The following is a 26,760-nucleotide window of genomic DNA, read 5'->3' as shown; positions in this document are numbered from 1 at the left end:
AAAAGCCTTCCCAGAAGAGTGAGGGTTATTGTAACAGTAAAGGGGGACTAAATCTGGAATAGGATGCTCAAAGAGCACATATGAGTGTAACTGTCAGGTGTCCAGGAACACTTTCCCATATATTGTTGCAAGTTACAGCTATGGGTAGTTGTTGTGTATTACAATGATCTTGCTGGATGAGTAGGAATTTGATCTGAACATTCATTTGGGTAGTAGATTTGCAGTCGTCTAGTATATTTTCCATGTGGACACTTACCATGTGGTGTATAACTAGTGGTCTAATTTGTTAAAACATGGTTTACAGAACAAAGCACATGCTAATTAGCTTGGAGCTTATTAGTCAGGTGGGAAGATGAAGGCCTCTGCCGCTGTTTCTGCATCACTTTCTTCCTCTGCAATCGATTCCTCCCATGTGAAGATATCTGAGTTATCATGCTTAGTAATGGATGCTTGTGATCCTCCTTTCATTTCCCATGGACACAATGCATCACATCGAGTCAAAGGCCGATTAGCCCTTGCCTCGTGTGCAGTATGTACACTGGTATCTTCCTCCCCCTTCTCAATGATGCTGTCCTTTGTATTTGCTGCCCGTTCAGAGTCGATTTCCCAAGGAGAAACATCTACACACGCACTTGATTGCATTTTAGACTTTCCTGAGACCTTTAGTTCCCAAGGTGCTTGAAGGTCATTTTGACTTTGAGCTGGTTTTGATGACTGTTCTATGTTCCCTGTTATGGCAATACTTTCTGATCTCTCAGTTGTCTCTGCTTCTTGGGAACAGCTATCAGTTTTCTTAGTTGTTGACACTCGTGAAGACAATTCCATGTCTTCTTGTTTTGGTTCCAGTAATGCTTCCTCTGACTCCAACAGATATTTTTTTTTCACATTAGGCGGTGACTCAGGGAAATCCCATGGACAGATTTCTGCTGTGCTTATCAGCTGTGTAGTCAGTGGATATGGTGTTGCTATAGGATTTTTTACATCGTCTATTGTTTTCTCACCATCTGTTTTAAGTAACTTTTCTGATTCCCATTGGCAAGAAAATCCCTCAGGAAAATCCCATGGGCATATATTCATATCTACAGTACTGGTAAGTTGTTTTGTTAAGCGATGCCTTGGACTCGGCGTAGTTAGACTTTTTGAATCAGTGCTCTCTCGATTTGTATATGTGTCACTCGTTTCCCGCTTACAGACATTTGTTCGGAGTGTATTTTGTCGCACCAGACTCTGCTTCTTTATGTCTGGATGAGCATTTACGTAAATAACTCTCTCAGTTGGTTTAGTTGCCTGAGAAACTAACTTGGCAGAATTTTGTTTCACATGGCAAGGGAGCACTTCTGCCTCTCTATGGCTCTGATGTCCTTTTCTAGATTTGCTATTGATTATTGATGCCTGCCCTAGCGATTCCCTTGTACAAATACCTTTGTCCCCTGATGTTATTTGTATTTGCTTGCTGTCCACTTCACAAGTCGAATCATCATCATAAAAGCCTTTAGGTTGTAATTGATCTTGCTGCTTCACTTCTGAGGGGCAAAGATCAGCAATGCTGCTTTTTTGACAAGTCTTGTTTGGAAAATCCCATTGACGCACTGTTGATCTTGGAACAGTCAAAGAAGCTCTGTTTTGGTGCCAGGATGGTTTGGTGCTCTCGATATTAGGAGTCAGACACATTCTTTGCTTGCCCTTGTTCTGACATTGAATTATATTTTCATACTCCGTGTCCTCTGACTCCCACAAGTGGATCTGTGGTGGGACATTGCTGATGGAGTTCCTCCCTGGGGATGCTGTTATTGCTGCCTGTTTCACAAGGCAAGGTTTTGAATCAACACAAGTCATAGATCGTATTGGTGCTTGTGGTGTCTTTTTCATTGACTTTATAGCACTGCTTAGAGTCACTGATCTGGTCTGTTGTGATGTACTCTCCTGTTTGCTAAGTTCATTTTTACTGCTATATTGGTCACTCGATTTTTTAGCCACCAAGCCCCTTGCTAAAAGGAGGGTCTGGGTAGCAGAATGGAAAGAGAAACCACAGTGGGCCATTGGCTTGGCAAAGCTATATGGTGATCCTGGAGCACTTGAGGAGATTGGAGGTTTTGGTCTTGAAGATTCAAGATCTGAGTCTAGACCACTCTCTCTTTTTGCCACAGGAGGGGAAGAGGAAGGCAATGAGGAGGCAAATTCCCAGGGGCAAACATACAGTAGTGTAGGGGTTGATGTAAGCTTTGGTGTTAGGGTTTCTTGCTCAGAGAGCATGCAAGTAACATGTTTTTGGTTTGACATGTTTGTGTCTGTAGGCTGTTTCTCTTTAACCTCGACCTTGTCCAGTGACTGATCTTTTGGGCTCGTTTTATAAATATGTGATGTGTCCACCATGCTCTTAGTAGGAGAATGAGGATTATGATCCCTGTGATTCTCTGTAAAACTATATGATTTCTGAACCCGGGTGGACACTGGCTGCAGGAAGCTGTTGTCTACAGCCAGGTTTTGAGCACTGACCGACTTACAGAAAAGTGGTGCTGTGTCGATGGACTCCGTCTCCGAGGCCCTCTTGTTCATACAGTTTTTCACTGAAGAATTTATCAGTGAGGTATCTCTCACTGGCACACACTTTTGTATCTCTGGTGATGGCAGCTTTGCTGTCTCATTTCTCATAATGACACAGGTGCTTTCGGAAATTGCCATGCAAGACCCAGACCTTTTTCGTGTTCCTCCAGTTCTTGACGTGTCCTTATCTTCACGGCTACCCTGCCGACTCATGCTGTCTGGGATCTCGGCTATCCGCCTAACAAGGGAACGGCCAAGCATGAGCCGAGAGCTGCGCTTTTTCTGCAGGTGTGGGTTGTTGTTTCCCATTTTCTTGGTCTTGTGGACTTCTAACTGAGCATAAAGTTTCTTCAGCTCACCCTGATGCCAGTGAAGATAGAGCAGATTCAGTTAAAAAAAGATTTGAGAGCCACAGACTTTCATGGTTGTTGTAGTCGAGTGAATAAAACAACAAAAATAATAATAAGAAGAAGAAGAGGAAGAAGAAGCATTCATTAAAAACAGGAAAAGGTAGAAAATGCGGAAAGAGAAAGAAAAGGTCAAGCAATAGCTATTATACAGGTGAATTGTTGGAGTTGCTGAAATGAGTCCAGGACAGTGAGATAATTTATAATCTTATAATGAAGCTTATCACATAGGCTGTTCTTTATTTAAAGAATAATTTATATTTCCAGTATATTATGTTAATATGGGGCATAGTGTAACAGTGCATTGAGAAATTATATCATACTTATATAATTTTTATACTGTACAACTATAAGTGATTTGTATGCTTTGTCTTGGCCTGTGTGCTCTTTAGGGCCAAGGATGTTTACCCGAATGTCATCAGGGTCCAGGTTGTGGTCGCTCCAGCAGGCAGATGTAAAACTGTTATTCAGGTGTAAACATGAGCGTGGCAGGACGACTTCATCCTCATACATCTCTGAAACAATATCTTCTTTTTTGAGTTGAGATATATGAAGGAACTGCAATAACATTGAATTGATCTTGATTTTACTTAAAAGCAGAGCAATCATAACAAGTACCAAAATACTTACAACCCCAATTCCAAAAAAGTTGGGATGCTGCATAAATAAAAACAGAATGTGAAGATTTGCAAATCTTGGAAACCCCATATTTCATTAAAAATAGTACAAAGACAAAATATTAAATGTTGAATCTGAGAAATTTTATTGTTTTTGTCGTTTTGTTTTGTTTTTTTAAATAAATGCTCATTTTGAATTTGATGTCAGCAACATGTTTCAGAAAAGTTGGGACAGGGGCGTGTTTACCACTGTGTTGCATCGCCTCTACTTTTAACAACAACGTTCTGTGAACGTTTGGGAACTGAGGAGACCAAGTGCTGTAGATCTGAAAGAGAAATGTTGTCCCATTCTTGCCTGATATACAATTTTAGTTGCTCAACAGTTCGTGGTCTCCTTTGTCATATTTTGCGCTTCATAACATGCCAAATGTTTTAAATGGAAGACAGCTCTGGACTGCAGGCAGGTCAGTTTAGCACCTGGACTCTTACTACAGAGCCATGCAGTTTTAATCTGTGCAGAAAGTGTTTTAGCATTGTCTTACTGAAAGAAGGAAGGCCTTCCCTGAAAAAGATTTTGTCTGGATGTCAGTATATTGCTCTGAAACGTGTATATATCATTCAGCATTAATGATGCCTTCCCAGATGTACAAGTTACCCATGTCATGTGCACTAATGCACCCTCATACCATCACAGATGATGCCTTTTGAACTGTGCACTGATAACAAGCCGGATGGACCCTCTCCTCTTGAGTCTGGAGGACATGGTGTCTATGATTTCTAAAAAGAATTTCTACTTTTGATTCGTCAGACCTCGGGACAATTTTCCACTTCGCCTCAGTCCATCATAAAAGAGCTCGGGCCCAGAGAAGGTGGCGGTGTTTCTGGATATTGTTTATATCTGGTTTTAACTTGTATTAGTGGATGCAGTAACGAACTGTTTTCACAGATGATGGTTTTCTGAAGTGTTCCTGAGCCCATCCAGTGATTTCCACAACAGACACGTGTCTGTTTTTAATGCCGTGTCCACTGAGGTCCTGAAGATCATAGACATCCAATGTCAGTTTTCAGCCTTGTCTCTTGCATACAGAGATTTCTCCAGATTCTCTGAATCTTTTAATGATATTATGTACCATAGATGATGTGATCCCCAAATTCTTTACAGTTTTACATTGAGGAACTTTATTCTTAAAATGTTGCACTGTTTGCCCATGCAGTCTTTCACAGAGCGGTGAATCCCTCCCTATCTTTACTTCTGAGAGACTCCGCCTCTCTGGGATGCTCTTTTTATACCCGATCATCTTACTAACCTGTTGCCAATTAGCCAAATTAGTTTGTTTGTTTTTTTAACATTACACAACTTTTTCAGTCTTTTGTTGCCCCTGTCCCAACTTTTCTGAAATGTGTTGCTGACATCAAATTCAAAATGAGCATATATTTTTCAAAAAACAATAAAATTTCTCAGTTTCAACATTTGATATGTTGTCTTTGTCTTTTCAATTAATTATGGGGTTTCCATGATTTGCAAATCTTCACATTCTGTTTTTATTTATGTTTTACACAGTGTTCCACCTTTTATGGAATTGGGGTTGCATAGCCACATAACTAAAAGGTCTCCTTAACCTTAAATGGGAAGTACCTTGGGAAAGAATAGCAGGCCAAGTGTTACAGTGATTGTGACATGTATGTGGATAAAGAACAGCAAGAGCATCCAGTCAGGATGTAGAGATGGCTTTATGAATCTGAGAGTGGAATAAATACATGACACGATTCAAATAATGTGTTACATTTGCTATATTTACTTGGTTTTGTTGATTGGTGACGTTAGCAGGACCTTGAGACCTTACCTGAGTAGATGAAAGACAGTGGAGAAGAGCAGTTCGTTGTGGATGGCGATGCCCATGTAGCGAGGCTCATGGAAGGCAGAAGGCACAGCCTTCACTGCACTGCCGAGAGAGCTGCCCCAGCACAAGAACAGCACCTCCGCTGAGAACCACAGACATCAACAGTGGTCAACTTGACATGTCTGTGTATGGTCCACTCATTTATTTTTCATATTGAAATGAAAAAATCTATCTATCTATCTATCTATCTATCTATCTATCTATCTATCTATCTATCTATCTATCTATCTATCTATCTATCTATCTTATTTATTTGGCACACAGTAAAATAGGAAATTAATTATTTTTCCATAAATTTTTTTAAATAAAATATTGACACCTTTTAGTTTCTACTTACAGTATTTTTCCATACAAAGTCTAGACATCAAATATTGATTTATCCAATTATGAAAAAAATGTAGCGGCACGGTGGTGTAGTGGTTAGCGCTGTCACCTCACGGCATGAAGGTCCGGGTTCGAGCCCCGTGGCCGGCGAGGGCCTTTCTGTGTGGAGTTTGCATGTTCTCCCCGTGTCCGCGTGGGTTTCCTCCGGGTGCTCCGGTTTCCCCCACAGTCCAAAGACATGCAGGTTAGGTTAACTGGTGACTCTAAATTGACCGTAGGTGTGAGTGTGAATGGTTGTGTGTGTCTATGTGTCAGCCCTGTGATGACCTGGCGACTTGTCCAGGGTGTACCCCGCCTCTCGCCCGTAGTCAGCTGGGATAGGCTCCAGCTTGCCTGCGACCCTGTAGAACAGGATAAAGCGGCTAGAGATAATGAGATGAGATGTTTAACCTGCATCAGAAAATCTTTTTGTTCCACTTTCTACCCGCTTTCTAAGCGTTTTCGTAGATCACATTTTGTTAACCATTCGTTGTTGTTTGTATTAATTTCTAGTTTTGTAGTTTACCAATAAATGTCAAGTCAGTTGACATTGTAACAGCATGAAAATCCAGGTCAAAGGTCGCATGTCATTCTTCGAACCAAAATATAAAATGTCTGCTGATATTGTAATATGTGGTAGATATTTACAACAAACTGCAAAAAAAAAAAAAATGGAATAGAAAAATCTGAATATTTCAAGCGTGTAATTTTTTTATATGCTAGGAATTTAATTCTGGTCTAATTCTATTTATTGCAATCGGATTCCAAATACTCTATAAACATTCCATTCTGTTATGAATCACAAAAAAATGTATTATAAATCACAGCACGTTTTTTAACTACTTCATCTACTTCAACAGTGTTACACAAAGATTGATCCATAACAGTTGTAAATGTCACTTAATTCTACAGGGTGTCGATAATGGTGGACACCGGTGAAAATGATCACTATTATCGACACCTCACGTGACTTCTCAAACGCGTGTTTAGATACAAAACGGCGACTGTCGAATGAAAGAGTAAGAAACAAAGTAGGTTTCGACAAGGAGATCATGGAATATCGGTGAATTTGATTAGTAAAAACATGTCCATGATCTTTCCACCATGCTTACCTGCGATGATAACATCCGGGTTTTCCTCAAATTGCTGAACTTGTAAAAAAATACCATCTCAGGTAACGAGCTGAGTCATCAGACGACAAGATCAAAGGGTGAGGGGGTCTTCCGGTTGATTAATTAACCAATAATAACTGTTGTAACTGAAACTCACCTGTGTAAAATTGCTTTTTATTGGTAAATCTGAAAAGGTGTCGATAATTATGGACTGTCGATAATTGTAGCCGCCGCTCTGTATTGCTGTTGAAAACCCATCTCCTGACAAGGTCCTAAATATTATCATTAAAAAGGTGTTCTGGTTGCTAAATTTATAATCGTCTATATGGCTTTGTTGTCGTTGTTTTTTATAAAATAGCAAGAATATAATGATATGAAAGACTCCATAGGACTTAATCCTGCTGATTTCACCTACCCATAGCCATCATGTAATCCCATCGGTCCAAATCACACACTTGGAAACGCCGCCCATCTGAGGTGGTTAATGTTATCAGTAGAGGGATATTACGATCCCGGTTCTGAAGGACCCCCACAGTCCAAGCACACAAAAACCATTTCACTGTGAGCACCATCACTCCCAGCATCCTGAGTACACTGGTGCTGGACATGTAGGGGACTCTCTGGGCAATGCATGAGAGGAATACATTTAGAACCCTGTAGAGGTGGATGATAGCAGTCATTACTTGTCAAATATATTACATGCATGTCAAACCAAGTGGCCTTTATTTTAGCAAAAGACATCACAAGCACACATTTCAAGCAAAAGTGTTCCCAAAAATAGATTGGTATGTTCAAATAATAAAAAATAATAGATATACTGGTCATAATTACAGAAAAAAAATTTGAGCACTCAATTTTGGATTCATTAAAGATCACAGTGACAGTGGTTTGGTATTTAGTTTGCCATTCTGTGTTGACATCTGGGGCATGAAATCAATCAGTTTCTGTAAAACTTTTAGCTCGTCCACACTAGAGCATTGACAATCAACAATTTCTTCTCCATTCTTCTCCATGAGATGCACCAGGGTTTAAGTCAGGGCTCTGGGACGTCTTCTTTCAAAAGGTGGCTGCTTTGCTTTGCATCATTATCCTGCAGAAAAATCCACTTCTGTCGTCTGAATAATTTCTTTACTGAGTTCCACAGGTTTGCATCCAACATGCTTCTGTGTTCATGATACCATTAATGCACACAACCACCACTGTAGGAGAAACAGACTCAGCCACCTCTGTTTTACAGTAGCCTTAATGCAGCTTAGTTGGAATATATATACAGTGGTGCTTGAAAGTTTGTGAACCCTTTAGAATTTTCTATATTTCTGCATAAATATAAAACATCACCAGATTTTCACACAAGTCCTAAAAGTAGATAAAGAGAACCCTGTTAAACAAATGAGACAAAAATATTATACTTGGTAATTTATTTATTGAGAAAAATGATCCAATATTACATATCTGTGAGTGGCAAAAGTATGTGAACCTTTGCTTTCAGTATCTGGTGTGACCCCCTTGTGCAGCAAGAACTGCAACTAAATGTTTGCGGTAACTGTTGATCAGTCCTGCACACCGGCTTGGAGGAATTTTAGCCCATTCCTCCGTACAGAACAGCTTCAACTCTGGGATATTGGTGGGTTTCCTCACATGAACTGCTCGCTTCAGGTCCTTCCACAACATTTCCATTGGATTAAGGTCAGGACTTTGACTTGGCCATTCCAAAACATTCAATTTATTCTTCTTTAACCATTCTTTGGTAGAACGACTTGTGTGCTTAGGGTCGTTGTCTTGCTGCATGACTCACCTTCTCTTGAGATTCAGTTCATGGACAGATGTCCTGACATTTTCCTTTAGAATTCACTGGTATAATTCAGAATTCATTGTTCCATCAATGATGGCAAGCCGTCCTGGCCCAGATGCAGCAAAACAGGCCCAAACCATGATACTACCACCACCATGTTTCACAGATGGGATAAGGTTCTTATGCTGGAATGCAGTGTTTTCCTTTCTCCAAACATAACGCTTCTCATTTAAACCAAAAAGTTCTATTTTGGTCTCATCTGTCCACAAAACATTATTCCAGTAGCCTTCTGGCTTGTCCACGTGATCTTTAGCAAACTGCAGACGAGCAGCAATGTTCTTTTTGGAGAGCAGTGGCTTTCTCCTTGCAACCCTGCCATGTACACCATTGTTGTTCAGTGTTCTTCTGATTGTGGACTCATGAACATTAACATTAGCCAATGTGAGAGAGGCCTTCAGTTGCTTAGAAGTTACCCTGGGGTCCTTTGTGACCTTGCCGACTATTACGGTACATGCCTTGCTCTTGGAGTAATCTTTGTTGGTTGACCACTCCTGAGGAGGGTAACAATGGTCTTGAGTTTCCTCCATTTGTACACAATCTGTCTGACTGTGGATTGGTGGAGTCCAAACTCTTTAGAGATGGTTTTGTAACCTTTTCCAGCCTGATGAGCATCAACAACGCTTTTTCTGAGGTCCTCAGAAATCTCCTTTGTTCGTGCCATGATACACTTCCACGAACATGTGTTGTGAAGATCAGACTTTGATAGATTCTTTAAATAAAACAGGGTGCCCACTCACACCTGATTGTCATCCCATTGATTGAAAACACCCGACTCTAATTTCACCTTCAAATTAACTGCTAATCCTGGAGGTTCACATACTTTTCCCACTCACAGATCTGTAATATTGGATCATTTTTCTCAATAAATAAATGACCAAGTATAATATTTTTGTCTCATTTGTTTAACTGGGTTCTCTTTATCTACTTTTAGGACTTGTGTGAAAATCTGATGATGTTTTAGGTCACATTTATGCAGAAATACAGAAAATTCTAAAGGGTTTACAAACTTTCATGCACCACTGTATACATACATCAAACTAACCAAGGCCTTCTTTGTACAAACAGATAATGCTAGAACTTTTCTTAAAACAACTTCATCTTTTTTTTTTTTTGCAATTCCTTTTAACTATGATCCCAAGATAATTTATAGTGGATGTGTGTCACCAGAAACCTTCAACTTGAAACAGGCTTCCCTAGTACAGTAACCAACATGGTATAGTTCATCACATTAACTATTATTTTTATATTTCTAAGCATAAAAATCTATTTTTGGGAAATGCTTTGCCTAAAAAGTATGCTAGTAGTACCCTTCTTTAAAATAAATGCCATGTGTTCTCTAATGCAGTGAAATTCATGCATTTGTAAGTGTGACTTAAGTGTCCAAATATTTTTGACACCACTGTATAATTGACAGGATATATTCCTCATATTAAAGGTCCTGCTAAGTCTGTTACAGTGTGTATTCGGGACAGGAAAACGTTAAGGTGTTAAGGTGAGAATGTAGTTTTTCTTACTCCATTAATATAAAGTCCAACATGGAAAATGTACAACTGTATGACACGCAATAAATGTATAGAGTACTACTGCTATCTACAGCCACAAATGAACCCAAAAATTTATTTTGATTGAATACCAAAAAACAGCCAGAGCAAACCCATTTAATAACCTGATGGACAGCTGCCCCTACTCTACCCTGCTATTGTTCAGCTATAATAGCGAATGGTGATTATCAGATTAGCAATACAGACCTGTACATTTTCAACATCACAGTGCCATAAAGAATGGCAAAGCCCAGCAAACGGACCCAACGGAGCAGGATGCAGCGGAACGTGCTGGGTTTGAAATATATTATCAAGACCTATAAACAGAGATTTGGATACATAGTTTACCAAGAATCTCGCTTTATAACTGGACTGATTCAAATTGTGATTCTAGACACAATGCAAAGAAAAATAATTAAGGTCTAATATTTGTCTTAATATATGTATAGAGAACCAACTAAGACTTTCAATAGAAAAATGTGGATCTGTTGCTTGTTCATTTTGCTACAAATACAAAAAGACATTTTGTACTATAGTGATCTTATTCATGTCCGGCTTATCCTCATTCTTTATTCCCAGTAATAAAATTCGAATTAAAATGATTCAGGATTTGAATAAACTTTCTCTGAATAAATTTCTCTCTAATTCTGAATCTGCATATCACACTCTGTTATGCATTAATCTGATTATGTTATAAGCCCAATATGGTATAATCTGAAAAGGTTTTATTAGTACACTCACAGGAAAGTAAAGAAGCAGAGACCCGAAGAGAACAATCTCCAGCAACAAGAGACCAGATGCTCGAATCAGCTGTTGTTTAAAAGGAGAGAGAAAAATGAGAGACAGATAAGAAACAGGACAAAGACAAACATTTATAAGGTGCAGGATATATATATATATATGGGTTCGATCCCAGTGGCTGGCAGGGGCCTTTCTGTGTGGAGTTTGCATGTTCTCCCCAAACTAAGGAGCCCAAACCTGTTCCTGTATGACAATGCCCCTGTGCACAAAGCTAGTCCCAATGAGACATGATTTGCTGGGATTAGAGTGGAAGAATTCAAGTGTCCTGCACAGATCCCTGACCTCAACCCCACTGAACACCTTTGGGATGAACTGTAACTCCAAATGGGTGGCATGGTGGTGTAGTGGTTAGCACTGTCACGTTACAGCAAGAAGGTCCTGGGTTCGAGCCCAGTGGCCAAAGGGGGCCTTTCTGTGTGGAGTTTGCATGTTCTCCCAGTGTCTGTGTGGGTTTCCTCCGGGTGTTCCGGTTTCCCCCACAGTCCAAAGACATGCTAAATAGGCTAATTGGTGGCTCTAAATTGACCGTAGGTGTGAATGTGAGTGTGAATGGTTGTTTATCTCTATGTGTCAGCCCTGCGATGACCTGGTGACTTGTCCAGGGTGTACCCCGCCTTTTGCCCATAGTCAGCTGCGTTAGGCTCCAGTTTGCCTGCAACCCTGCACAGGATAAGTGGCTGCAGATGATGGATGAATGGATGGATGAACTGGAACTCCAAATGCACCCCAAACCTCCTCACCTGACATCAGTGCTTGACTTCATTAATGTTCTTGTGGAAGAATGAACACAAATCCCCACAGGATGTTCCAAAATCTAGTGGAAAGCCTTCCCAGAAGATTGGAGGTTATTATAACAGGAAAGAGGGACTACATCAAGACACACATGAATATGATGCTTAGGCATGGGCGTCGCTACCATTGAATGTGAAGGGGGCGTGTCCCCCTCACATTTCATAATTCTTCGTTTGGACCCCCCCACATTTAACATAAAATATTAGTTCACCCAGCGCCGTTTCTATTGCTTCGTGAAAGAATCCATTCCACTTGATCAATAAGAGAATACACAGACCACTGAAAATCCACTCTGGGTTTTCCGGGCGTTACCGACAACAACTCATCGTGTGTGAGTGAATCTCAGCACGAGCAGAGACATGTTGGTGCAGCTGCTCGAAAGTGGAGGAGGTGACGTCAGCCCATCGCCATCTCACAATGTCTAGCTTTTGCTAAAACCTTATTCTTTTGTTATCTGCCCTCAAAATTAACCCGAGGCCACGTTAAATTAATGTTCAACTAAACAATGAAATAAGCTTAGCCTAATGGGGTATTCTTGGTTGATGATGAATTGTTTGCAGTATTTGCTCCCTCCCCAGACACAATGGACATAAGGACATTCTTTACAAAGAAGCGGAAAATCAGTCAAAATTTCCCCACAGGACAGGGTTTTTTTGTCCCAATGGAAATGCTAGTGCAGTTAGCTGGCTAGTCAATGTTAGGAGACGTATCAGCTAGCTTAATGTTAGCTATCATTTAATTCAAACCCAGTAGGCCTGCCTTACTGTAATGCCAAGAATGAGGTCAAGTCTGCTCTGATATTTATTGATTCCTTGTTTTGTCTGGTCTTTGGCAGTTTTCTGGAAAGTAAGATGGGAAATCAGTGTATGGGGAAGGAACAGTAGAAAGGAAAGCGATGGAGAGAGATGGATGTTATTCCAGGTGGATTGTGAAGGAAAGGGGGATAAAAGTTATGAAGTGGTAGAAATTGTGGTGGCACCAATATAAGAAGGAGTTATATCTATAAATCTATTTGTTATACTAATCTGTAAATGCTACTGTAGTACCACCATTGCATGTAGGTTGACAAAACTGCACTTGTTCATTGTGTGAAGTTCTCTTTTATGTGTCGTTGCTTGACCCAGTGTAATTTTGTGTTATGAAGACTGCATGATGCCATGCCATTTTTGTTATATCACTAAATCGGAAAAAAGTAAAATGCACCCACTAAAGTCACTGTTGGTGGTGAACAAAATTGCACCTGTTCATTGTGTGAAGTTATTTTTTATGTCACCGTTGCTTGACACAGTGTGATTTTGTATTATGAAGTTTGCATGATGCCATGTCATGCCTGTTCATTGTGTGAAATTATGAATATTCTTATTTTTAAGCATACAGTTGAGTGTCACTATTGCTTGGCACAGTGGCATGTTGTGTTACATCTAAAACTAAATAAAAAAGGAAACACAAAATAAAAAGTAAAATGCACCCATAAAGTCATTGTTGGTGATAAATTGTCACATTCATCTCATTATCTTAGGCAGAGCGGTGGGTTTAAAAACAGGCTGATTAACATATGGACTAGTTGATTGAGGACTTATTGTTGAGTCTCTAAAATAGTCATTGAATTAAGTGACTTTTGTAGGTAAAATTAGGTGTTTAACAACCTGTTAAAATACACCAGAATGCAGGAAATGGCATCTCATTTCATCTCATTATCTGTAGCCACTTTATCCTGTTCTACAGGGTCGCAGGCAAGCTGGAGCCTTTCCCAGCTGACTACGGGCGAAAGGCGGGGTACACCCTGGACAAGTCGCCAGGTCATCACAGGGCTGACACATAGACACAGACAACCATTCACACTCACATTCACACCTACGGTCAATTTAGAGTCACCAGTTAACCTAACCTGCATGTCTTTGGACTGTGGGGGAAACCGGAGCACCCGAGGAAACCCATGCGGACACGGGGAGAACATGCAAACTCCGCACAGAAAGGCCCTCGCCAGCCACGGGGCTCAAACCCAGACCTTCTTGCTGTGAGGCGACAGCGCTAACCACTACACCACCGTGCCGCCCCAGAAATGGCATCTAATTAATTAAAAATCTTCTGGGGGAGGACCCCCAGACCCCCCACCAGTGTGGCCCCCCCACATTAAAAATGCTTCTGACACCCCTGTGCTTAGGTGTCTCTAAACTTTATGGAACATACTTGGGCCCTTTAGTTCCAGTGAAGGGCAGTGTTACAGTATACAATGACATTCTATACAACTGTGTGCTTCCAGCTGTGTGGCAAGAGTTTGGAGAAGAACCACATTTGGGTGTGATGGTCAGGTGTCCACATACTTTTGCATATATAGTGCAACAACAGAAAAAAAAAAGAACGACAGCTCACTTCTGATTACTCACCCTTGTCTTCCGGCATTGGTACACTCTCAGCATGCTGATAAGCACAAGTGCCATGAAGAAACCATGCACAATTAGTAGCACTGTTCTCAGGTTCCAGTCCTCCTGAACCCAACATGGGGAACCATCCTGACACTGCTTACAGCCCGGCCAGCAGGGCACACACACAGGAATCATAGGGTAACACCCCTGAGTACTACTCGAACCATCATCCACTGTTTCACCAACACAGAATCAGAGTACAGAGTAAAACTGAAGTAGCAGCAGAACATTTGGTTATTTTATTGTTGGTTAATAATTATTCTACTGTATAGTTTGGACAAAAAGCTGTACACTGGTTATTTGTGACTGTTGTCAGGCTGTAGTATCCTTCTTTACATCGGCAGCAGTACTGGCCAAAACGAAACCCTTGCCCAGGAATCGGCTCACACTAAGTAGAGGAAAAGCAAAGAGACAGCAAGATGGTGACAGAACCAGAAACCAACATGGATGTGCACACTTATGCAACTAGCTTATTGTACTTTTTTTTTTAATGTTTTCCCCCCTAACAGATTTGTTTGTTTTTCAATTGAATTGTACATGTTATAGGTCACATTAAAGGTGGGAAAAGTTTTGAAATTATTTATCATGGTCTCATTTTTTTACATCAGAAAAAACTATCATTTTAACGGGGTGTGTACACTTTTTATATCCACTGTATATAAAAACTGTGAAAACACACTTACTTTGCAAAGTATTGAGTTGCGTTACTGACACATTACCAAGCCTTATTTCCTTGTTTGGTTTCCTGATCCCTGATTTCCTGTTTCTCGTCTTTGATTCTGCCGAGTCTACGATAGCCTGTTTGCTCGACCTATCGCCCGTTTCACTGTTTTACGATTTTGCCTGCCGTTCTGGATTGGTTACCGTCTTCACTTGGATTAATAAACACACCTTCTGCACCAGTGGCGGCTGCTGGTTTTTAAAACAGGGGAAGCCCATTTTACGCATTCATCGTAAAACCTGTAGGCCGGATATCAAAGCATAGAAAGGTGTGCCCCATTAGCATAGTGAACTAGACAACCCTACCTAGTGGCAGAAAGTATTTTTGCTTGTACATTTCATGTTATAGTCTGGCTTGCCAGGCTAGTGCCTCATATCCTTAATCAAAAATATCAAACATCCAAAAATCACTGGCTATTCAATGAAGAGCCTTGAACATCATACCCTGATATGCAACACAGAGTCTTTAACACAACACCCAGCTGTGCAACACATTCTTGAACATCTTCTGTAACACAGTCTGAAAATTCATAACCAGGTAGGCTATGCAACACACAGAACCTTGAATATTATACCCAGGTATAACCTATAACACAGAGCCCACCATTCTCTTAACATTACTGAACAATATACACACTTCAGATTCATGAACATTATATGATGCACACTATTTATGCACAAATTCTGCCCTCCGCTCCTTTTCCAGAAAATGGTCTGTGACCCTGTCATACCAGCTGGTTGTGCTTTCCAGAGACTTCACCAATTTCTGTTAGCAGCTAGCACTGCAGATCCCAATAAGGCTCAAGCTAGCCTACAACCAGATTGAACTACAAATGAAATAAACGAGTGAATTCACGAATGATCAAACTGATAGAATGGATGAAAGTTAACGGAGCACAACGAGTAATATTTACATTTATTTACAGAGTAATGTACAGAGACATCAATGAGAAGAAACGTTTATATGAAAAGAAAGTTGGACAGCACTTTGGCACACGACTACACTTTCTCGACATCCGCTGAGGACTGACTGATCATACTTCCGTGTTCCTCGCCGACGCCGAAGTACAGAGCCCGCCCTCCTCATGTCTTTCAAACACTACCTCCAATAATCCTTCATCAGCCCGGCTTCTTGTCCCTCCCACTGTCTCGTTTAGTCCCAGAGAAGCCCGGCTTCCCTGGAAGTGACGATTTTGTCGATTTTAACCAATAACAACTAGCCGAAATTGGCTGTTCAGAGCCCTCTCATAGACTGCAACGGATACCCGGCTGCCAGCCATAGAGCCCATTGAAATAAGAAAGGTTACAGCCAGTGTTGCCAGATTGGGTGGTTTTAAGTGCATTTTGGTGGGTTTTGAACATATTTTGCCTGGAAAACGTCAGCAGTATCTGGCAACGCTGGTTACAGCCTGGCAGCAAAGGTGATTCTCGTAGCGAACTGCAAGTTCGTCAGACATCACTCAAATAAGTTACAGGATAGTTATGAACGTAAATACAATCTTGGGCATATATTATGTTATGCAAGTTATTGTTTTAATGAGAATTCAACGTCGTAGATGCCGCAGTTTGGGGAGAGAATTTTAGGGGAAGCTCGGCTTCCCTTGTTGTCTCTGAGAAATCGCCCCTGTTCTGCACTTACATCCATCTCCCAACCATCTCTGACAGAATACTTCACACTCCCTGACAAAGAGAAGCACATTCACCTGTTCATACATCAGAGCATTTTTTAACAGTTACTGGGAGACCAAATGGTCTCCCAGTGGCCAGATTTGGTCTCCTAGTCAATGCCAAACCAGCTTCACTGGGAGACCAAATTTTAAACCAAGTTATGTCTTATCATTTGGTTCAATCAGTTGCAATTAATTAACCAAGTACCATGTAAGTATACATTTAACAAGGAAAACACTGCATTAACTATGTTGATATTATGCTGGCTGAAACGAGGATTCGTAATGCGGCAGTTTGCATCACAGAATATGCCGCAGCGGTGCAGCCGCATGGACTCTGGTGCCTGTGATTGTATTGCCCAGACCAGTTGGTCTCCTAGTGGAAAATCCTTAAAAAATGCTCTGTCATATGTCATGTTCAGGAACAAACTCATGTTAATGGCGCTGAAACAGCCACCATCAAATGGTACGGTTGGAGTGTTGGACTCGACTCAGACTCAATTTGAATCAATAGTGGACTCAACTTGGACTCAACTAGAAATTTTTTTTAATGACTTGGACTTGAACACTGGGGACTCGAGACTGGACTCAGACTCAAGGTTTAGTGACTCGACTAGAACGCTACCATAAATATATTTCACTAAAACAAAAGTTTTAGTTACTTCTTAATCTTGCTTAGATAAAGTTGGGTAAGGAGCTAGTTTCACAAATGTGGTGGGAAATGCAGTCGTTCTGCCTCGAGGTGTCTAAAACCTTGCTACCTAAATATGATTTCCTCAAACAGTCAATATCATGATTCGAGTTGTTGGCTGGTTACATGCCTTATCAAAGTGGATATAAGCCTAATTGAAGCAATTTCCTTCCTTTTCACTTTTTTTTCATGATTTCAGTTCAGGAAGGGTTTTCCCATGTAACCACATATTTATTTCCTACTTAAGACATATCTGTGTCCTTAAAAATTTGAGGATCTTTATAAAGCAAATTTTGTCCCTTTGTTGACCCGATTTAAGGAAGATTTTGATCGCTGGTCTGTTCTTAATTTTTCTTTAGTTGCATGAATTAACACGGTCAAAATGAATATTCTCCCGAGCTTTTCCTATCTGTTCCAATGTATACCTCTCTTTCTCCCTCAGACTTTCTTCCACAAAATGGACAGTTTGATCCTGGAGTTTGTACATTCTAGGAACCTTCTTATTTGGAATAAGAAGGTTCCTAGAATGCGTATGCAGTATTTACACAGGCCCAAACCACTTGGAGGAATGGTGCTGCCTAATTTTAGATTTTATTATTGGGCCTCCAATATAAGGATTTTTAAATACTGGCTTCAATACGAGGCCTTTCAACCTCCTCCAGCACGGCTTATCATAGATTTCTAACTCTGCTAAACCTGGTACACTCTCCTATTCATTCTTCCACTTCTCCCTATACTAAGAATGTAATCGTTAAAACTTCTCGTAGAATCTGGGTTCAGTTCAAGCGCTACTTTGGCCTACAGTCATTTTCTTCCTATGCTCCTCTAGCCGCCAATCATGTTTTTCCTCCTTCTCTGACGGATAGTGTCTTTTTAAAATGGGAAAGGCTTGGCATTAATACCTTTAAAGACTTGTATATTGATAATGTTTTTGCCTCTTTTCAGCAATTGTCTGACAAATTTTCACTTCCTAAGCAACATTTCTTTAGATATTTGTAGGTCCGTAGCTTTGCTCATAACACGTTTCCCATGTTTCACCACCCACCTGACGATTCTGTTCTAGATAGGTTTCTGACGCCATTCCCAACCTTAAAAGGCTCAATCTCACATATTTATAACTTAATCTATGTTTTACGTCCGGACTCTTTGAATCCCATTAAGATGTTATGGGAGAATGATCTGGGGGAGGCAATACCAGAGGAAACGTGGGCTGAGATTTTAAAACGGGTTCATAAGTCTTCTATTTGCGTAAGGCATGGCCTTATTCAATGTAAACTGGTTCATCGCACCTATTATACTAATGCACGTTTGTCTAAGTTTTACAATGGGGTGTCCTCTGCATGTAATAGATGTCAGCATTCACCTGCGGATCTTATACACATGCTCTGGCTTTGCCCATCTTTGCATAAATATTGAACAGAAATTTTGAGTATAATTTCTGCAATTAGTGGGGAAAAGGTTGAGCCTGATGCTTTTGCCGCATTGTTTAGAGTCTTTCCTTTGTTACCATCTCTCTCAGCAGTTAAAAAAAGACTTCCTGGCGTTTACCACTTTTTTGGCCAGAAGGCTTATAGTAATAAAATGGAAGTCACAGGTACCACCCTCTCACATTCATTGGGTTCGAGACATTCTCTACTTTCTTAAATTAGAAAAACTTCCACTTTCACTGAGTAGCTCTGCTGGTAAATTCCAGAAAATATGGGGTTCATTTTTTCAGTTTATAAAGCTAATAAATTTCCCATTTATCCCAGACTGATGCACTTTTTTATAGTTTATACTGGAATCAATATTTGGCTCGGTGCTATTCTACTGTTGCTGTATTAACTTATTGCCTAGTAGTGACGCTACTGTTTGCTGACTGATGTTTTTTTTCTTTTCTTTTCATTTCTTTTTTGTGCTTTTTTGTGTGCTTACTTTCTTAGATAGTAGTCACTCTTCTGCAGTATATACTGGTGCATCTCAATGTAGTAAGTTCCCTATGGGTGGGTGGAGCACAGAGGACGGCAGGACAGAGATCAGGATTCAACGGAGGCTTTATTGCTGCACTTTTCAGTAGACAATTCAAATAGCAATCAGAGACAGAGACAGACACACACACTGTAGTCTCGTCCAGGGAAGCTCTCCCTCTGCTCTCCCTCTGCCTCCTTAAATAGGGCGCGGTTACTGGGAAGACACACAAACACAGGTTAATTGCCGTCAGGTGTAGTGATTCTGCCACTCACCTTCCCTGACTCCGCCCTCCCGTCACAGACCGGCGCTTGACCACGCCCCCGCTGCCACATACCCCCACCGCCCGACTCAGGCCGGGTGGCTGTCCGGCCTGCAGCCAACTCCCCCCCCCCTTGACGGGAGAGGAAGTCCGCCACGACCATCTGTGCCCCCGGCCTGTGGACCACCTTGAAATTGAAGGGTTGGAGTGCCAGATACCAACGGGTGATCCGCGCGTTGGCATCTTTCATGCGGTGGAGCTACTGGAGGGGCGCATGGTCCAAACAGAGGGTGAAAGGGCGCCCCAGCAGGTAGTAACGGAGGGCGAGGACCGCCCACTTGATCGCTAGACATTCTTTTTCTATGGTGCTGTAGCGCCCCTCACGCACCGACAGCTTCCTGCTGATGTACAGGATGGGGCGGTCCTCCCCCTCCACCTCCTGGGACAACACCGCCCCCAGCCCTCTGTCCGACGCGTCGGTCTGCAACACAAAAGGGAAAGAAAAGTCAGGGGAGTGTAATAGTGGCCCCCCACACAGTGCAGCCTTTACCTCAGAGAAAGCCCACTGGCACTGCTCCGTCCACTGGACTGGATCTGGTGCCCCCTTTTTAGTGAGATCAGTCAGCGGGCTGGCGACATCCGAATAATTAGGTATAAACCTACGATAGTAGCCAGCCAGCCCCAGGAACTGTCTCACCCCCTTTTTGGTCTTGGGCCTCGGGCAGGCCGCAATTGCTGCTGTCTTGTTAATTTGGGGACGCACCTGCCCGTTGCCCAAGTGGAAGCCCAGATACCGTGCTTCCACCCGCCCAATCGCACACTTCTTCGGGTTGGCAGTGAGACCCGCTCGCCTCAGCGACCTAAGGACAGCCCTCAGGTGTTGTAACTGCCGCTGCCAGTTGTTACTATAAATGATTATATCATCCAGGTATGCGGCCGCATAGGTGGCGTGGGGGCGGAGGACCCTGTCCATCAGCCGCTGAAACGTAGCAGGTGCCCCAAACAGCCCAAAAGGAAGTGTGACGAATTGGTGCAAGCCGAACAGTGTGGAAAAGGCCGTTTTTTCCCGGGATAATGGAGTCAAGGGGATCTGCCAATATCCCTTCGTCAAATCCAGTGTCGAATAAAAGCGAGCCGTGCCTAGTCGATCGAGCAGCTCGTCAATACGAGGCATTGGGTACGTGTCGAATTTAGACACCGCGTTGACTTTTCTATAGTCCACACAGAACCGGACCGACCCGTCGGCCTTGGGTACCAAGACCACTGGGCTGCTCCAGTCACTGTGGGACTCCTCGACGATGCCCATTTCAAGCATGGTCTGAAGTTCTTCCTGAACCACCTTTTTTTTGTGTTTGGGTAGCCTGTAAGGGCGGCTACGCACTACCACCCCCGGGGGCGTCTCTATGTGGTGCTCTATGAGGTTAGTGCGACCGGGCAGGGGCGAGAACACATCCGAAAACTCAGTCTGCAACTGGGCGACCTCCGTGAGTTGGGTCGGGGAGAGGTGGTCTCCACAGGGGACCGGAGAGGTACGTGATGCCAATGTCCCTTTTTGAACCTCCGGCCCCAGCTCCGCCTTCTCTGGAACTACCGACACCAACGCCACGGGGACCTCCTCATTCCAGAGTTTAAGCAGATTGAGATGGTAAATCTGTAGCGCCCCACCCCTGTCCGTTCGCCTCACCTCATAGTCGACGTCCCCGACTCACCGTGTGACCTCAAAGGGTCCTTGCCACTTGGCGATCAATTTGGAGCTCGACGTGGGCAACAGTACGAGTACCTTATCTCCCGGAGTGAACTCTCTAAGGCGCGTACCCTTGTTGTACAGGCGGGCTTGCCGTTCCTGGGCCTGCTGCAAATTCTCCTGAGTTAGGTGGGTGAGCGTGTGGAGTTTTGCGCGCAGGTCCATAACGTACTGAATTTCGTTTTTGCTTTGTGAAGGTCCCTCCTCCCAATTTTCCCGCAGCACATCTAGGATGCCGCATGGCTTACGCCCATATAATAATTCGAACGGGGAGAACCCCGTGGAGGCTTGGGGGACCTCTCGCACTGAGAACAGCAAGGGTTCGAGCCACTTATCCCAATTACGTGCATCCTCACTCACGAATTTTTTAATAATATTTTTGAGGGTGCGGTTGAACCGTTCTACTAAACCGTCCGTTTGTGGGTGATACACACTGGTGCGGATCGGCTTAATCCCCAACAACCCATACAGTTCGTTCAGTGTATGTGACATAAACGAGGTGCCTTGATCAGTCAGAATCTCTTTTGGGATTCCAACTCGGGAGATGACGCGGAAGAGTGCCTCCGCAATACTGCGTGCTGAGATATTGCGCAGAGGCACTGCTTCCGGGTATCGTGTTGCATAGTCCACCAGAACTAATATAAAGCGGTACCCTCGTGCTGACCGATCTAATGGCCCGACGAGATCCATCCCAATTCTCTCGAACGGGGTCTCGATTAACGGAAGAGGGTGCAAAGGCGCTTTTGGAATGGCCGCTGGATTTACTAACTAGCATTCGCGGCATGCCGTACACCACCTACGGACATCGCCGCGAATCCCCGGCCAATAGAATCGAGCCATTATTCGGGCTAGTGTTTTATCCTGCCCTAAGTGTCCAGCCATGGTATTAAAGTGAGCCGCCTGGAATACCAATTCCCGGTGGCTCTTCGGAATTAACAGCTGTGTGACTCGCTCTTTAGTTTGAGTGTTCTGTGTCACTCGGTATAATCTATCCTTCATAATCGCGAAGTAGGGGAAGGATGGGGTGGCGTTCGGCTGGAGCGTTTGACCATTGATTACTCTCACTTGGTCAAACGCATGCCGCAGAGTCTCGTCTCGCGATTGTTCTAATGGGAAATCCGCGAGGGATTCCCCAATAGAGAGAGGAGGAGCCGGCGGCTCCTCACTCGGACGCGAAGATGACGTAGACGGCTCTGCGACAGCTACTCCTGCCAAAGCGACACCGGGACCTCCCCCTGTCAAATGGCAGGACCCACTCTTTACTAGGCGCGTCATTAAACCCCGAAATCCCGGCCAATCAGTCCCCAAAATTAAAGAGTGGGTAAGGTGAGGATTAACCGCCGCCTTCACTATAAAATTTTCCCCTCTAAAAAATATGTGGACCGACACCAAAGGGTAGCTGTGAACATCCCCGTGCACACACAACACCTTCACCCCCTGTGCTCCCCCCAATGCCTCGTCTTGAACCAGGCTTTGGCGGATTGAGGTCTGATTGCAACCAGAATCCACCAACGCCTGATATGTAGCCCCTTGGACACTCACCGGTATGCGATACGCTCCGGCCCGATCGAGGGCGGCCTCTGGCGCGTCGGGGATCCGTACCACCGCGCCCACTTCCATTGCTGTGCATTGTTGTTGCAGGTGGCCCGGCTCCCCGCAGCACCAGCAAACCGGCCCGGGCTTTCCCTCTGCACCGGTGCTCTGGGGCTCACTCACCTGAGGGGGGGGGAGAGACAGACACAGAAGGGAGAAACGGGAGGGCACCACGGGTGCGGCGGGCCGGCTGGGGTGGAGCCGGCCCCCGTCTCCGCGGTGGGGGAATGGGGCGAGGACGGGACACAGAAGGAAGGGGAGAGAGAGAGAGAAGAGGAGAGAAGGGTTGACGTCTTCGGCTGTCCTGCCGCCGGAACAGCCGCCAAATGATCCTCCGCCAGCCCGACTGCCTGATCCAGCGACGCCGGGCGGTGGCACTGGACCCACTCCGCGGTTTCTGCTGGTAGGCGGGCAATGAACTGTTCCAGTACCACCTGGTCGACGATTCCCTCGGCGTCGCGATCGTTGGCCCTCAACCACCGCCAGCAGGCGTCCCGGAGCTGCTGGCCGAACGTGAACGGCCGGCCGACTTCCTCCAAACGCAGCGCGTGGAAGCGCTGGCGCTGTTGTTCCGGTGTGCGCCCCACGCGCTGGAGGACGGCCCGGCGGAGGTCCGCGTAGGCCAGCCGGCGGTCGGCGGGGAGCTGTAGCGCGGCCAGCTGTGCCTCTCCCGATAGCAGGGGGAGGAGGCGCGCCGCGCGCTGCTCCATCGGCCACCCCGAGGCTTCGGCAACCTGTTCAAACAACGTGAGGAACGCCTCGGGGTCGTCCTGCGGGCCCATCTTGGTGACAGTGGGGGGGGACGGGCCCGCGGCCGGAGCGCTGGTGGACCCCGCCGACGCGAGGAGATGCCGGAACGCCTCACGATCTTCCTGCTGGGCCAGCACCAGGGCTTCAAAGCGCCGCTCTTGTTCCTTTCGGAGTGTGACGAGCACCTGGTGCTGGCTTTGCTGAGCCGTGGCGAGGGCGTGGACCAGGTCGGCGAACGGGGAGGATTCCATGGGGCTGCTGGGTTGGTGCTCCACTGTCCCGGGTTTCGGCACCACTGTAGTAAGTTCCCTATGGGTGGGTGGAGCACAGAGGACGGCAGGACAGAGATCAGGATTCAACGGAGGCTTTATTGCCGCACTTTTCAGTAGACAATTCAAATAGCAATCAGAGACAGAGACAGACACACACACTGTAGTCTCGTCCGGGGAAGCTCTCCCTCTGCCTCCTTAAATAGGGCGCGGTTACTGGGAAGACACACAAACACAGGTTAATTGCCGTCAGGTGTAGTGATTCTGCCACTCACCTTCCCTGACTCCGCCCTCCCGTCACGGACTGGCGCTTGACCACGCCCCTGCTGCCACACTCAAAAAATTAGAATACCATGAAAAAGCTCCTTTTTTCATAATTTAATTCAAAAAGGTAAACTTTCATATATTCTATATTCATTACATGTAAAGTGAAATATTTAAAGCCTTTTTTGTTTTAATTTTGATGATTATGGCTTATAGCTCATGAAAATCAGAAATCCAGTATCTCAAATTATTAGAATATTCCCTAAGATCAATCAAAAAAAGGATTTACAATACAGAAATGTCCAACTTCTGAAAAGTATATTCATTTATACACTCAGTACTTGGTTGGGGCTCCTTTACCATGAATTACTGTATCAGTGCGGTGTGGCATGGAGGTGATCAGTCTGTGGCACTGCTGAGGTGTTATTGAAGCCCAGGTTGCTTTGATAGTGGCCTTCAGTGTATCTGTATTTTTGGGTCGGGTGTTTCTCATCTTCCTCTTGACAATACCCCATAGATTCTCTATGGGGTTCAGGTCAGGCAAGTTGGCTGGCCAATCAAACACAGTAATATCATGGTCAGCAAACCATTTGGTAGTAGTTTTGGCACTGTGGGTAGGTGCTAAGTCCTGCTGGAAAAGGAAATCAGCATGTCCAAAAAGCTCGTCAGCAGATGGAAGCATGAAGTGCTCTAAAATCTCCTGGTAGATGGCTGTGAAGACTTTGGACTTGATAAAATACAGTGGACCAACACCAGCAGATGACATGGCACCCCAAATCATCACAGACTGTGGAAACTTCACACTGGGCTTCAAACACCTTGGATTCAGTGCCTCTCCACTCTTCCTCCAGACTCCAGAACCGTGATTTCCAAATTAAATGCAAAATGTACTTTCATCTGAAAAGAGGACTGTTAGGACTGGGACTGTTTTGGCCTCTAGAGGCCGCTGTTATTTCCTTATCTTGTCTTGTTTGTTTTGGCCTCTAGAGGCCGCCACTGTTCCTGTGTTTTGTGTTTGTGTTGATTGCCTGTTTGTCCTCATCAGTGTCACCTGTTTCCCATTTAGTTTTGTGTATATATACTCCACGGGCGATTGCTCTAAGACAACGAGGGAGGCTCAGCCTCCTCTAAAAATGACGAACATCCTGTAGGATGAATTGTGCTAGGCTTATGTTATAGCCGACCTTATAACATTGCTATTTCAGATCCAGAATCATAGAAATATATGTGCTCAACCCAACTACAGTGCGAAATCATTCCGTTATTACTTTAATGTGTGCGTGAGTTTTTCCCCCTGACAGCGCGATGCAGCCCAGCCTCAGTGGACTTCAATGGCATTTGGGAGCTCTGCGCTTTTCAATCTCAAAATGCAAGACGGTTATTGGACAAATACTGTGAAAACACCCGCCTACGGACTCCCAGCCTCACATGGGAGGGACATGGCAGTTTCCGCGAGGAGACTGGTGATTGGTGAAAGCGGCCAGATATTTTCTTTGACTGACAGCTCGTTTCAACTATAGACAGGCAGCGGTGAATCTCAGTTCAGTCCCATGCGGATTTGCAAGTGCTGTGGTGTATTGTAAGAGATCAGCTTACATTTCGATTTCATTCATTACATACGGTTTCTACCAGCTTTTTTAGTTTGTATATATTTTCATTGTAAATAAAGTGTAAATATAGTGTTGTCAAGTTTACTATCTTAGTTCCAGAAATGTTGTTTATTTGAGTGACTGAACTTGAACTTGAGGGGGCTAGTCAGCTAGCAAGAAAGCTGCGCACGGATGCCAAGCATTGCTGATTTAATTTTGGCGAAGCCATTTGACAGTCTTCCTTTCGAGGAAAAAATTAAAATTAAAGAGCAGGGTAGACCAACGCCTCAAATTGACTTGGTGAAAAAGGTAGGGAATAATACTCGTTCCTTTCAGCTCTCCTGGTACGAGAAAGTGAATTGGCTAACAGCAAGTGACCCACATCAACAACAGTAAATAGGCTACTTTAGTAATATGTCATGGATGGACCAAAAATATAGAATCTATTTAAAATGTTTATGCTGAGTATATTATATTGGAATATATATTTCTCTGGATATGAATTAAACACAGCTACAATTTGGAAAACATTTTTAAACAAAAACACAGCCGAGAACATTTCACACTACAGACCTGGATTAAAAGTGAAGGGTTATCAAAATTGTCAATAAAACATTTCTCAGTCAAAATAAGTAAAATATAGGGAAAGTGTCATTGAATGAAATGTGTGGCACCCAGCTCTACTGCTGAGGTTCCTGACAAAGAGCTGCTTTCAATAATTAATTTTTAAACAACATGCCACAATTTTAAAATATAAAATGTTAAAATATACCCCCCCAACACCACCGTCATGTATATTGGACAGTAGGCTAATGGGCCAAAAGAACCTGTTATTTCACAGTTTGTGACCCTGCCAACAATCAGCCAGATCAGAGGCGAGAGTATGGGCAAAATTGATGTATTTTCTT

General features: G+C 43.6%; 1 protein-coding gene across 1 annotated transcript in view; it reads right to left on the bottom strand.

Annotated features, from left to right (window-relative positions):
• Nucleotides 1–336: 336 nt before the first annotated feature.
• The window catches only part of gpr179 (G protein-coupled receptor 179), a 33,825-nt gene continuing 7,401 nt past the window's right edge, over nucleotides 337–26,760 (bottom strand). Inside the window, exons 3-12 of the mRNA XM_060940684.1 lie at nucleotides 14,636–14,744; nucleotides 14,318–14,529; nucleotides 11,079–11,147; nucleotides 10,545–10,654; nucleotides 7,360–7,598; nucleotides 5,413–5,551; nucleotides 5,205–5,307; nucleotides 3,360–3,509; nucleotides 1,920–2,904; nucleotides 337–620 (exon numbers count right to left, since the gene is read on the bottom strand). Of these exons, the coding sequence (XP_060796667.1) occupies nucleotides 337–620; nucleotides 1,920–2,904; nucleotides 3,360–3,509; nucleotides 5,205–5,307; nucleotides 5,413–5,551; nucleotides 7,360–7,598; nucleotides 10,545–10,654; nucleotides 11,079–11,147; nucleotides 14,318–14,529; nucleotides 14,636–14,744 (2,400 nt within the window). The remainder of the gene's footprint in view (nucleotides 621–1,919; nucleotides 2,905–3,359; nucleotides 3,510–5,204; nucleotides 5,308–5,412; nucleotides 5,552–7,359; nucleotides 7,599–10,544; nucleotides 10,655–11,078; nucleotides 11,148–14,317; nucleotides 14,530–14,635; nucleotides 14,745–26,760) is intronic.

Source organism: Neoarius graeffei, chromosome 15, assembly GCF_027579695.1.
Source record: "Neoarius graeffei isolate fNeoGra1 chromosome 15, fNeoGra1.pri, whole genome shotgun sequence".
NCBI classification, from domain to species: Eukaryota; Metazoa; Chordata; class Actinopteri; order Siluriformes; family Ariidae; genus Neoarius; species Neoarius graeffei.
This window is presented reverse-complemented; position numbering and strand designations above follow the sequence as displayed.